At 42.8% G+C, this 14,310-nt stretch overlaps 1 protein-coding gene across 4 annotated transcripts; it reads left to right on the forward strand.

Moving 5' to 3' along the window:
- The first annotated feature begins 23 nt into the window (after positions 1-23).
- Positions 24-14,231, forward strand: hspbap1 (hspb associated protein 1). 4 transcript variants are annotated; one of them, XM_030080477.1, is made up of 9 exons: positions 24-274; positions 747-840; positions 1,068-1,266; positions 2,756-2,940; positions 5,195-5,331; positions 7,103-7,274; positions 9,932-10,015; positions 10,499-10,609; positions 12,882-14,231. In XM_030080477.1, the coding sequence occupies exons 3-9, from the start codon at positions 1,071-1,073 to the stop codon at positions 13,401-13,403; spliced, it is 1,407 nt and encodes a 468-aa protein (XP_029936337.1). In that variant the 5' UTR covers positions 24-274; positions 747-840; positions 1,068-1,070; the 3' UTR covers positions 13,404-14,231. The 4 variants fall into 4 exon arrangements, with proteins under 4 accessions (XP_029936337.1, XP_029936339.1, XP_029936340.1 ...); XM_030080479.1 differs by having other exon boundaries at positions 24-217; XM_030080478.1 differs by lacking the exon at positions 24-274 and adding an exon at positions 282-445 and having other exon boundaries at positions 740-840.
- Positions 14,232-14,310: the final 79 nt, after the last annotated feature.

The raw sequence follows: 14,310 nt of genomic DNA on the forward strand, positions 1-14,310 counted from the left end.
ACAAGCTCTATCAACGGCTGCTATCGCCTGGCTTTACTGCGCATGCCCCGAGCGGAAGCGCCTCTCGTTTTTGTAAACTGCGCCTCGTCCGTCGCCATTTTGGCTCCCCGTTCCTCCGTCGGCCTGTGGGGTGTTTTGAGCCGCCGGTGGAGCCAAAATGGCGCAGATTCCACAGCCGGGCAGTCCGTTCCCATGGAAAAACACGTCAGGCTGTCACGTGAGCTTTGTTTACTTCCTTGTACGTTCCGAACCCCAGGAGCACGTGTAGTGGAAGGTGAGCACCCCGCTTCTTCCTGTTTGGAAACGCTTTTTCCACGAATCCTCTGTTTTTCCTGTGATAATTTGAGTGTGGAGATGAAGCTCTAATAATTAAAACAACCAGATTTTCACATAACAAAGGCCGACTAACGCTACAGTCTGATTCTTCGCTAAAACAGCAAGTTTCCACCTCGAAAACACTTTATTGATCCCTCAGTCTCCCACTAGCTGCTTTTTAACCCTCCTGTTATCTTTTGAGTCGATTTAACCCAATTAACTTCATCTGTTGTTTCATATTTCATGACCTTTTCCCCCCTAATTTAACGGGGCAAGCGGGTGAACATGAACTTAACTTCATCCTGAGGCTGTTTCAGCTGTGCAAAACATATAAGAAATATCTAGATTTTACACATATCTGTTGTGTTGGACGACACAGAGGAACTGTAACATGCGGTTTATCATTGTGAAAAGACTTCCCTTTGCTTTAGGGCCCTAACGGAATATAACCACACCACTGATAGTCAATATGGCATTCATGAGGGAACAACATGATTTCCACATGAACTTTGACGTGTAAGCCTGGTGAGTGGAGAGGTTGTGTTTTATATAAAGGGCTATTTAGGTCATCAACAAGACATAAAACAGCAGATGCATAAACTTGGGCTGACAATTATTATTATGATCATTTTCTGGAGGTTTAATTATTGACCCCAGTTCATAAAACATGTTAGTAAATTTGACGGTAACATGAGGGTTAAGTGCCCTGTGTCCAAAGCATGTGAGTCACAACGTGAATGTAATATTTACAGAGCATGGCCACCCCCACCACCAGTAACCCCTTCAGTCCAGAGGAGGCCCAGAGGATCCTGCACGGCCTGCAGCAGCCTGCCGTCTTCCTCAACATGACCGGCGGCTGGCCTGTTCGCCGCTGGAGCGCAGAGCACCTGTCAGGCTGCCTCGGCGACAGGACCACCAGGTTCAGACTAGGGAGGAAAGACGAGGCCAACAGTAAGACCGAAAACGAAATCCAGAGAGATCTGGGCTGAATTAATAACACTGGGGCAACCGACCAGGCAATCCAAACCACTTCAAATAAATGATTACATGCTTAATGTCACTATCTAATTGGCCCTGGCTGTTAAAATAAATAAATTAATTAATTTAAAAAAAAAAAAAAAAAAAAAAAAAAACTCATTCATGCTCATTGGAAACACTGGTGTTGGAATTCCAATGAGTCAATCTCACCAATGTTCAAAAATGACTATGATACTTATTAGGGCTGCAGTTAATGATTATTTCATTGTCACTGTTAATCTGATGCTTATTATATTTATATTATTGATAAAGAATTTCTCTTCAAATGTCAAAAATAGTATCAAATGTCTGTCACAAGTTACTAGACCTCAAAGTGATATCTAATAGGGCTTTCTTATTCTGATCAGCAGCCAATAAACCCCCCCCTCCACCTAGTTTTACTTTTACTTTTATAACAATATGAAACATTAATTAAAAAGCAAACAAATCCTTGCCTTTGTGAATCAGCAAATGTTAACGATTTGCTGATTCACAAAAGCCGGTTCAATATTTCTAAGCAGCAAATGTGTGGATTTTTTTCCTTGATAAATGACTCAACTGAAACGACTAACGGATACTCAGAATTAGAATTGATTAATTTTCTCATTCATTCATTTCAGCACTAGTTATTATCACTACTACTTATACATCTACTTACTTTTAAACTAAAAAGCCAGAATGTTCTTTCTTGTTTTCAGGATTTCATGTTTTTACCACGGTTTAATGCGAGAGGACTGTTTTTTGTTTTTTGTAAAACTGATCACATTCCTGCACATTCCCTAATAGGGCTGGACTCTATCTCCAGGAAATCCACAATAATGGTATGCAGTCTTATTTAGTTCATTCTCTGACAAGCGATAATTTCACAATTAGGCTGTAGTTAGCAAAAGCCGATAATGTATTTGGGTTCGTGTAATGATCCAATTTAATATTTCACCTAAGCAGCCGGCAGCATTTCAGCAAGGATTTTTGTCTTCCAGTGTCTGTTGTGTTTTACCCTCCATGTGGCACTGGAATGCCCAAGGTAATCACTCATTCTATGGCAAATAAACGGAGACTGTGTCCTTCGATAAAAGCCGACTAATTAGACCGCTAAATCATATTTTTCTGCTGCAACAGCTGACAGAGGGGTATAACTCATGATGGATTATAAATGTCATCCCTGAACCAGAGACACAACACTTTGTTCAGTAGAACAAAAGCAAAAGTAAATCATCACAGCAGTGATTTATTTTTCTTATATAAGCGGGTAAAACAAAATTTCATGCCTCTTTGATGAAGCATTGCAGTATGCTTCTGCTCCGCGAATTGCATTAATTCCAGCGGAGATTGGTTGAAATGTTTAAACTTTATTGTTGTATTGGAAATGATAAGGTTCCCTGTCGCACTTTCTGACCTTTGCTGTCTCTTCCCTCTCTCCCAGCGCCTCTGTTTGAAACTCAGTGTTCGTATGTGGAGGCCAGGCTGGGACAGTTTCTCAGCTGGGCCGGTGGCCAGGCTGGGACGGATGTGGGACCTTTCTCTGACTACCCCTCCTCAGAATATTGGGCCTACGCCGACTACAAGTACATCGCCACGCTGTTCCAAGATCAGCCATCCATGTTTGAGGTAGTTAGGCCTCTTCTCTTTGTGAACAAGCTCCATTACCTGGGCAAGTTCTAGCTGATATTTAAAAAGTGTCAAGTTTCACAGCTCACTGTCATCAGTATAAAGCATCACCTTTTCTATATTTATCTATCTAACTTTAAAACTCTGCTTTATGGAATACTTGGTGGTTAGTTTTATGAGGCTTTGGCACCCAATTTAATTAAGAAAATCCAAATGAAACACACATTTGAAGAAAATTGCATCTTTTTCTACAGTATAATTGTGGCCAGTGAAGTAGAAGGCGCATCATTGGCTCTTGTTTAGGTTAATAGTCATTTAAAGGCTAATGCTTACAAAGTAGTGCTGTTTTTTAGAGACTATACAGAGATCTCTTGATTATTCACTCATCCATTCAGACCTTTATTTAATCAGGGTTGACCCTTGAAAGCAGGCTCTGTTTTTCGAGGACACCCTGGATACACTCAGAGCATTACATAATACTACAGTATATAAAAACAATAAAATGCAGTAAAAAATGTAATAATACTGGAGTAAAAACAATAAAATGCAATACAAAGGTACCAAGCAGTACAATACACTAATAAATAACAACAGCTAAATAAAACAATAAAAACAGTAAAGTGGTTAGTGGAAACACAAGCATTGATGCTGCTTTGATTCCACTGTTAGTAATTTAAATGGTGTAAAAGAGATTAACCCGTCCAGTTTCAGTAATCTCTGCCTGTTCCTCCACTTTGACACGATGATCCTCGAGGACCAAGTCGTCTCGTGCTCTAGTCCAGTGTGAAACGGACTGATATGAAAGGAGACCTGAGGGAAACTCTGGAAGTATTTCAATAAGGGTTTTATGGACAAACAGAATGGAGTGTGGCTCCCTTTTCCCTGCCAACCAGCTTTCTCACACAGTAGACGGTGGTGAGTTTTAAAGCTAAACCCTGTTATTAATCTAAGGGCAGAGTGATAAACAGCATCAGGAGGCATAAGGTTCTTGATTTCTTAGTTTTTAAAATGTTGACTTTTTTCAGGTTAATATTTTTTTCCAACAGCCCCTCAGTACAATTTGACAGATCAAGATCTGTCTATCATCCGGATGTATTGTGTAATTTGAGTTAAGTGCTTCCTTGTGTGTTTGAATGACATGACCCCCTCCCCTCTCTTTCTGAATTGCATAAAGTGTTGATGAGCACCAGACAGATTGAGGTCATGCAAACTTCTGTCTCAGCGATCAGGGACTGTAATGTATTTTTAACCTTTTCTGTCAGAATCAATAGCCTGCTCAGAGATTGCTCTGCTAAATGAAAGTATTGATGCTCATTCTGACTCGTTTAAAGCACGTCTGTGAATCCTCTCTTCAGCAGGGCTGATTGTGAAGCGAATCTCACACATCAGGCGATGCTTGACTCTGATTTCGAACTGGACCTTTGAAATACTTTCATGTACTGATGAAAAGTTTTTATCCCTCATAAACCATGGGCAAATTATCAGCTTAACACAAAGCAAAAACTGAAAAATCAGACAGGATGGAAGGAGGAAAGGATCTATCTACTGGAAGCTCTTTTGCTGTGTATTTTCTGGGATTTGACAGACATTTTCAATTAAAATTTTAGGTGTTTGCCCATAAAGGCATTTTTCCCTGCTGTTTTGATCCTCAGGCAGGCAAGACATAAAAGTCCTGCCTTGTCCCAAGCCACTGTCTCAAATTCTTTTAATTTTATGTCAGAGATAATACATTTTTACTGGGCATCCGCCTGCAATATTTACCTGCCAACATCCATTCCTTTGAGACGGGCAGTCATAATCTTTTTAAAGGATGAATGGGGCTATGCAAAAGGCTGCCCGACGGCTAGATTGTCCAGTCTGTCATTTACAGCTGTCTGCATATGGAAATGACTTCATTATTCAGAAAGCTGGCCTGAGTGCTGTGTCTCTGTGCCCTGACGGCGAATGATTGACACACCAGTGTTTCAAGGAAGATGACAAATAGCTCGGCTTCTCTGCACAGCGGCCTTCATCCGTTATCTGTTATTGGCCCCGCCTGTCTGAGGAGCTGATGAGATGGGGATGTAGCCGTGCGCTTATATCGCATCATTATACATCCCGCCAGAGTTTATGACAATTGAGAAAATGGGAGTCTGACTTGTGTCCCATTTGTGGCATTAGCATTGACATTCAGAGGTGAAATTTCTCATTTTGAAAAAATCAGGCTGTTATTTGTCTTTTCACGTCTATTTACTGAAGCCGGTGCATGTTGCAGGATGTCATGTGGTCTGAGTTTGGCTTCAGTGGCCGCAACGGGAGACAGAGCACCTTATGGATCGGCACGGAGGGCGCCAACACGCCGTGCCACCTCGACTCTTACGGCTGTAACTTGGTACTGCAGGTACAGGGAAGGTAAGAGGGATACCAGCACACACGGAGATATAAAAACTATTTGGATCATCTTTTTTTTGTCTCACCTGTGGACAGATTCACACATAATTCATAAGAAAAAAAAAATCCTGAGCACGACTTTATCTCAGTTTTATTCTTTCAAAAAAATAGGTGAAATAATATTCTCAGAAACAGGTCGTATGTATTTTCTTAAGTTTCTTATATTTCTTTCAAAAGAGAGACTAAGGGACAAATGGGTCTCTTCAAATGATTGTTCTCAAATTTGGATGGCTTATCCTTTAATTATCCATTTAACTCAAAGAACTTAAGAGTTTAAATTTAAAGAAATTCATACGAGATGAGACTCTTGCTAAGAGAATATTGACAAATTCCACTTAATCGCCTTCCTAAAATATCTTCTTGTTATTTCTTAAGCTCTGTCTTCTTAACATTGTCTTGTCATGCAAAGAGTCGGTTCAGGCATGGATCAGGCAGAGATGAGAGGAGAGGTAGATGAGCAGAGAGAAAGAATGGGGTTGCAGACAAAAGCGGCTGCACAGCAACACACAGACCGGTGATGGAAGTCTTTTGCCTTCCATCCGTCCTCCTCATACAGACGAGGACAGGCGCAGAGTCCTGTAACAGTGAATGGAGAGGGCAGTCTTCATTTTCTCAAAGCAGAGATGGGGCGGGGGGCGAACAAGAGCGAGGCCGGCTGAGCCACCTGGGCGCAGAAAGTGATCCGTCCCCCGGCCTCTGGAGGAGAGTTAATTTGTCACACACCTTGCTAGAGAGAGAGAGAGAGAGGGACATGGAGATAGGTGAGGTTTTATTGTGTGGAACGAAGAGTCCATGGAAAAAAGGGGAAAAGGTCTCTTTCTATCTTATCTCTCTCTCTCTCTCTCTTTACTGCTCTACCCAAGCCAGCCACAGTTTTATCTTGCTGCTTGTAATAGGATCTCAGGTGTTAATAAGAAAAAGTAGCTCATGCGGTTCATCGGCACTGATGATCTGTGAAAGTGTAACAGCGATTGATACTTGTGGTCTTTCTGACCATGTTTGGTCAGATGAACTTTGAATTAGTTATTGCATGAATTGTTAATAGTTATAACAAACACCCTGAATGTCTGATCAAAGAAAAGTGAATTGTTGTCTTGGTAGGAAAAGGGTTTTGTGATTTTGACTCTCTCAGCATTACATTAATGTTTAGAGCCTGGAAACAGAACAAGGAAAAACAAAGTTTTATCTTATTTACTTTTCATAGTTACACTGCAAACGTAAGGTCCCTATTCAATAAAAAACACAATACAATGAAATACATTTTAATTAACTGTTGAGCTTTGCATTTAATGTTTATTTATTTTTGTTATTATGGCTTCATGTCATTATTCTGGTGTTAATTCACGTCTATTGTACTTTGCATATAGCGAAACAAATTTGTGTTTTTGTCACTTTTTGTCAATTCCACACCAGTCCCAGTTTAAAAGCTTTCTTAATCACTTGGAGTATTTGCCATTGTGTGCCCAGAGGCAAACACAGGTGGTGTTTACACTTCTGGAGAAATGCAAATCATATCTCTATGTGAAATACAGGAAAGTAAGCCCCGGGCCGACCGTAAGCCACCTCAGCCTGAGTTTTGGGTTCATTTCCTCACATCCTGAGATCATTAACTGACGTAACTACGCCACTCAAACACATAATCCTTGGAAAGAGATCGAAATAAATTCAGATAGCAGTCGGACTCGCTCCAAAGTGTGCGCTTATACTTGACAGTGTTATTTCCTGCGTGTAGGAAGCGTTGGCATCTGTTCCCTCCAGAGGACGCGGCCAACTTGTACCCAACCAGGATCCCATATGAGGAGTCCAGCGTCTTCAGCCAGGTAGACGTTTTAAAGCCCGACCTCAAGAGGTTCCCAGCCTTCAGGAGAGCGAGGCACCACGCCGTCACTCTGCAGCCCGGACAGGTCAGCACTCTCCATCCAGCTCACCAGTACAAGTTTATCTATGAAAGACGTTTGACAGTTTTCATCCAACACTGAGCCGGGACACATCAAGCACCTCTTAAGTGTTAGAAATTGATTTTATTTTTCAAATGTGCTGGAGAACCTTCAAGAGTGATGTACTGTGGTTTGACATTATGCAATAGGCCTACATTTATGTGATGAAGGGCTTGTGACCCAGAGGCAATAACCATAAAATATAGCTTTATTGGTCGTTTTAGCACCGAGCATATAAAGGTGGACTCAGCCGTGTGATTTATTTGTAGTTGTGGCTTCCATAAAAATGTGAGGCAAGACAGTGGTCATGACTTGTGTTCTAATTAAATCTGGCCTTATCAGTAATGTATAGCGCTTTCAGGAGGAGCACCGGGGCATGCATATGGAATGAGAGGAGGAGGTACGCTGTTTTAAAGGACGCTGTGTCATCACTCCAAGTGTCTAGTCAGGACAATAGCAGCAGGGTCAAGTCCAGGGCAGCCGATCAGCAGACACCTCAGTCGGATTCGCCTCGCGCGCTCCCCTTCATAACCGGGTCAATGGGATATCTAAGTCGCGATCGAGGCGCAGTTCCATCAAAAACACGCCCGTTGTGATCACCACATTTTTGAGAAACGGCCGCAGCCACCTTTTCAAGCCGTTAGCCGGCTCCGAATCGCTCTGCGGGGCCTCCTTGATGTATTCCTCCATCTCTTTCTGTGCCTTGTTTCAGATTCCAGCGGCGCTGTCTCGCTCTTGAGGAGTCAACACAGTGACAAAGCAATTAGCCATCTGTCTCTCTTCACTATCTGCTGGTGCCGGAGCCCCTGTAGCGTACTAAACATCCTCCTATCAGAACGCCGTACCCAGCTGCTAGGCAATCTCTATGTAAACTGGTTGCTGAGTAATGTGCAAGTCAGGCCCACTAACTGTATGTACTCTGCGTTGCCAAGTGAAATGATGCAACAGGCCCATTTTGTTTATTTGGCTCCGAGTGAAGTGATGTTGGTCACAGAAATTGCACGATAAACAAAGTGTTCGCCCCCTCTAAATGAAAACCACTAACTTCTGTGTTTCAGACTTTGTTTTGGCTGAACCTCGCATCACCCCAATTTCTCTTATTTTACTTATTCCATTAGGCCAGTTTTAGGGCAGTAAGTGTAGACGAGTCTGAGTGGGCCTTATTGGTGGCAAGACACTTGGCAATATCTCACCTGTCCACGCAGAGGAGACGCTGCTGGCATGCACAGCGATTTCCCCTCTAGATAGTTTTAGCTGTGCAAATCAAACAGAGCAGGGAGCATTACTTTCCTCTTGTCAGGGCTCAGGACAAGAATGAATTAGGACTGCTGACGAGTCGGGAATCAATAAGACTCACCCATTTTAATACAGACTGGAGCCGCTTTATGAATGGGTGAACCGCTGATAGCCTATTGGAGAAGAAGATGCATGCTGCCACCTAGTGTATAATCCCTAGAACTGTGCATTCCCTCAACCTTTTAGCACAATGGCTTAAAGGAACAATCCACCCAAACTGAAAAAAATACACTACTCACAAAAAGTTAGGGATATTCGGCTTTCGGGGGTAATTTCAGGATGAACCTAAAATGCATTCTAACCTTTACAGGTGAACTTAATATGACCTTCTGTAAACTTTTGAATGCACATGTCCAACTGTTCAATGTTTCACTACTTTTTGCACAAGTTGCTGTTCTCTAACAAGGAGCTTAACGGCAAAATTCACATCAGGTGTTTGATGCTCCAGCTCATCGAGGTCGTATCATTAGTGAACGGCTGCTGGAGACTGGGGTACCTCAGATGGAGTGGCCTGCACTTTCTCCAGACCTGAATCCCATAGAAAACCTATGGGATCAGCTGAGTCGCCGTGTAGAGGCTCGGAGCTCTGTACCCCAGAACCTCAATGTCCTGAGGGCCGCCCTTCAAGAAGAGTGGGATGCCATGCCTCAGCAGACAATAAGTCGACTTGTGAACAGCATGAGACGTCGTTGTCAAGCTGTAATTGATGCTCAAGGGCACATGACAAGTTATTGACACTGACTTTTTTTGCTGTTGTATATCCACCACTGTTGTTGGCTTTTGTTTCAAGAAATTGTTTGAGATGAGGAAATCACCAGTGTATGCTTCTACTTAAATGCCCTACTTTTATGATATAATATCACTGTAGTGTGAACTTTTTACATTTTCCATAAATTTCACCCAAAAGCCAAATATCCCTAACTTTTTGTGAGTAGTGTATGTTATGCTATCTTCCTTTCCCTATAGTTTCTGCATGATTTGGCGAGGTTTCCAGTCTGCCACAGTCTTCCCTGTCTCTTAGCACCCTGATAATTTGGGGCTGAACCGGTATTTTTTCAAATCATCCAAGATTTACACATGGAAAATCTCAAGCAGCAACAGATTTTTCCAAAAACAGACATGGATAACCTGAGGCTGTCTAGAGCCTTTGTGGGTGAAGAGTTGGGATCTATTTCCTGCTAAACAACAATGGCAAACTGCATCTATCTGCCCCAAGGAGTAAAATGTTGGGGCACAAACCCCACCAAATCATAAAGAAATTGTCTGAATGGATACGTTAAATTAGGGATAGGTGGGGAGATATCTTTACTTTTTGTTTTCTTTCTCAGGTACTGTACGTCCCCAGGCACTGGTGGCACTATGTGGAGTCAGTGGACCCCGTCACCGTCAGCGTCAACTCCTGGATTGAACTGGTACGCTCAACCTTCAGCTAAACTCTTCTCATTGTGAACTGCTCAGTTCAGGGCTTTAAACAATAAAAAATATTCCGTGTGTTCTTGGCAAAATTTGACATTTTGATAGGAGCCACCTCATCTTTTCCCCTGAAGAGCTCCTGTTCCCGCTCGAGGACGGCTGATGCTAAGAGCGTTTAGTGCTCCCAGATGAAGGCTCCTCTCAGCTTTGAGTAATGAACAGCCCTGGCAGTAATAGATTCCCCTGTCATTATGATGAGTGTATGTTTGCACGGCGAGGAGTGTGTGCTGCATAAAAAAAAAAACCTGCTCGCCGCCAGACAAATGTTTATTCAGATAGCGAGTCTCTCTCCGGCTCTTCCCCGCAAGGTCACAGAAGCTCTGCCAGTGGCATATCCTCAGACCACATCTTTATCCTTCAATTTTATTTCCTCGATATGCTGTACTTGTTCTTATTTCCCCCGATTTCCTCCTCCTGGGCAGGAAACGGATGATGAGGCAAGAGTCGGCGAGGCTGTTACCAAGGCTGTTGTCTTGGCACTGAAAACGACACCAAGCGATTACAACGCTGACAACTGGCTCAACCCCACCGAGGTAGCAAATCAACACACCACCACTCGGATTACAGGGTCTCTTGATTGAAATATAAGAATTGCCAGAGTGCTCTACATTGTGTTTATTGTGGCGCTTTAACGCCTCATGTAGAAAACTAGAACATCTCAGATGAAGTGTTTTCAGACTTCTTCATTTCCCAAACGCCCAAAATCATTTTCATTCAGCCATTTGAAATGATTTTGTCCGACGGACCCCAATATGGAAAAGATACTTTGGTTTGTGTTAAGTATTAAATTGATTCGATATTGTACTTATTGAAAGAACAAACCTGAAGGAAGGTACCATGGAGCTTAAATCTAACGGCCATCCTATTACCAATCAGACAAGAGGTCACACCCCTCCTATCGGACGACCACAGGTGGCAGATGGCTTCTCTATTACGCCTTCACAAAGCAGTCCCAAGATGAACCATACACAACAAAAACCAATTTCAGAAAAACAAAATTTGATTTAAAAAAAAAAACAAAACTTGTGCACAATGCAGAGAGCAGCTTGTATAAATGATTTAAAAAAGACCACACACACACACACATACAAATCACAGAAATCCATTCAAATTGAATTTCTCATTCATTCGATTAGCTTACAGACTTAAAATTAAAAAATCAGAAGATCTCTCTTCTTATTATTTGAACATTGACAAATAGATTTGGAAGTGGTGGCACGCTGTTAAAAGAATGAATCATACATTTTTACAAGGTAACAATTTCTGGTAAATTAAACTGAAGCAAAATTAAACTGTTTCGCATTTTTGCTGAGGACCCCCTCAAGGCCCCTTATGAACCTGTAAGGGGCCCCTGGACCCCAATTTGAAAACCAGAGATTAATTTAAATAGCTGCAGAGGAGTTTGGAGTTATATAAAGACTTCAACTGGCAGATGTGGACTGTGTAGCATATTTTTGGCTCATGGTTTTATCCAGGGCTTACATTGCTGAAAATGAGCGAGCAGGTAGGGTTTCAGTGCATTTCTCACACGCTGAAACTTCAAAAGGACACATAACTGTTGCCTGACACACAGTGACCTAACCACCAGGCTGTCCTCGCACACCTTCTTCATTCTCTGCCTAAAGGTTGGTACAGCCTGGCAGCATCCACCACGCAGACGCTACATCTATCCCAACGACTGGACAGGGGGTCATTTGCCTTGTAGTCAGGGTATAAGCTGCCATATAGAAACATAGATCAGAGAGAGTGATTTCTCTCACTTGGCCAGGCTCCAGGAAAAGACTAAAGTCTCAAGAATGCTGCCTGCAACCAGAGAGAGAGAGAGAGAGAGAGGGAGAGACAGAAATAAAGCGACTGAACTCTTAACCCCTTCTTCTCGCTGGTAGTCGGCGTTTCGGGGGCTGGAAGTTTGCCAAGCCAGACAGTCAGCTAACAATATGGTACGAGACTGTTAACATATCAGCTTTCAACCGAAGAGAATAAATCCTGAAGAAGGTGAAGCCATCTCCTCTGGTCTTCCTTTCACTGCGGCCTTTCCAAAGAAAGCTACATGAGCTGTTTAAAGGAGGCATGACAAGGCCAGCTCGGTGTCCTTTACACCAGCGGGTAAAAAGTTGGGCTGAGATGATTTCTTGCGTTGATGCATTGAAAATAAATTCTGCAAGTACAACTGCATTGATCTGCTAAAAGAAATAAATAAAATGAGTCGCCCTGGCTTTGGCCTGAATCGATATCAAATGCTTTTTTTCATTCAGAATACTTTAAAAATCATTATTTTCATCATTTTTGAATGAATAATAAGTATTTCTGTTGTCCTTTTTTCCACATTTCAAAGAGAGAAAGAAAAATGATAGTTACATTATTACACATTTATTTAAAGATGCACAGAGCAAAATTACAGAGGGTCAGTTTAAGTGAGGAACTTTTAGACTCAGCTTATTAAAAAGCTGTGGGAAAAGCACCTAATTTCTCAGAGTCTGACCAACTATCAGCAAGCTTGTATCATCATCATCATCATTTGTTTGTTCGCTTTTATCAGTTAATGGTAGTCACTTCAGTTGACTACCCATATTTTTGCACAGTGCATCTAAAAATATCTCTAAAGGTACTGAATCAAATTGTTGACTTGGATTGTGGTTTACAAACTTCAATCAAATTGACTTGTTCCAAAAAAGCAAAGCTGAATCGGTAACTAATAATAATCCTGAAGTGGATCTGTGTTAAGCCACAGATTCATACCGCTAGTAAACCAGGATATGAATAAGTTTACTAATGTGACCTTTGTTTCCCGTTGTGCCCCTGCAGGAGGGAGTGACGTCACATGATGAGAACATGCAGTATGTGAACCTGGCACTGAGGGCCTGTGCGGAGAGACAGAGGTGCAGACAGACCTCAGGCCTCAGAGAGCCACGGCCGGTAAAGCGGGACTCTGGCGGACGAGCGAGAAAGAGCGGCGACTTGTCCGGGGAGTCCGTGCCCTTCATCGTCTCCTTCGGGCCGCATCTCATCCCGGTGCGCTGCGAGCAAAAGGACTCCCCTGAAAATCTGGCAATCAGGTCGTCGTTGAAGTGCGCCATCAAATCTCAATCAGGCGGTGAGGTCCGACCCTCCGCAGGTTGTGAAGCAACACATGACTGTAGCCCTGTTTCAGATCAGTGTAGAGCATGTGCCAGTGTAGAGGATGATGAGACAGAGGACTCAGGATACACACCAATAACCACCAACGACCTATTGGACTGCCTGGTGCATCCAGATATCATCACCCGTGTCAGTGAGCTGCTGTTGGAAAGGCAGAGAGGAGCTAACAAAACCACCAAGGCGTCATAGTTTTAGTATTCACCTGCCGAGGGAAGTGTGTCTGATAAGCCCGAGGAGGATATCAGAAACTGACTATTAATGGTTCTGAGTTTAGCATCAATTCACAGATGCTAGATCCAGTGGTCTAAAAATATCAGGATAAGGCTGGCTGCCTTTGATTCTCCAACCCTCCAAGTCTCCCTGGAGTTTACAGTGATTTAGAGCCGAGGAGAAGCCTGAGAGGAGAACTGTGACCGGAAAAAATCCATCCCGGCCGCCAGCGATGCCTCTCGTCGGCGAGAAGTGGAGGAGAAAAGATGAGGATTAGCACAGCGTTTCACCCTGCTTTTTGTTTCCCTCTCCCGATCTGTTACAATCTCACCGAGATTAAGCCGGTCGCAGGGAAGTCGCAGCCAAGACTGATCGTGACGCGACGACCGAGTCCGTCAGGTGGCCCCAGCATCCTTTATGCTTTGTTGTTCTGCACACATGCTAATCCCATTCAGCTCAGACCACACTGAAGAAAATGAGCGCCTAATTCAATCTCGTGTAAGCCTAATCTTAGCAACACAAGATAATATTTATGAGATGTGGACATCCATTTTGTGTGCATTGTTTGCGTGTCATTTAGTAATGGGAAATGTCATTGAATAGCCACCGAGGGCTGATCTTAATGGTCTGGTGATTGATGAAAGCTCTATAAGCAATGATGGATGAAAATGTGTCTAATCCTGCATGATTATGTTTCCACATCTGTTTGCATAGATTATGGATGTTTGAGAGCAGAAGGAAGGGCTAATGTACACGCACAAACACAATAAACATGATCTTTCCACTAACAACGTCCCGGCTGGATTACATGAAATGTATTTTTCTACTTCCCTGAGCCGAGCCAAATTGCACTGTGGAGACCTCATCATCTTCATCAGTGTAAATG

The sequence above is a fragment of the Myripristis murdjan genome, chromosome 21 (assembly GCF_902150065.1).
Source record: "Myripristis murdjan chromosome 21, fMyrMur1.1, whole genome shotgun sequence".
NCBI lineage: Eukaryota > Metazoa > Chordata > Actinopteri > Holocentriformes > Holocentridae > Myripristis > Myripristis murdjan.

What these genes read in the sequence shown, in the direction of transcription:
- hspbap1 (XM_030080477.1), top strand. Translation starts at nt 1,071, where the DNA reads ATGGCCACCCCCACCACCAGTAACCCCTTCAGTCCAGAGGAGGCCCAG. An exon ending in GAGGAAAGACGAGGCCAACA is followed by an intron (nt 1,267 to 2,755) that starts GTAAGACCGAAA and finishes CCTCTCTCCCAG; the next exon opens with CGCCTCTGTTTGAAACTCAG. An exon ending in ATCAGCCATCCATGTTTGAG is followed by an intron (nt 2,941 to 5,194) that starts GTAGTTAGGCCT and finishes TGCATGTTGCAG; the next exon opens with GATGTCATGTGGTCTGAGTT.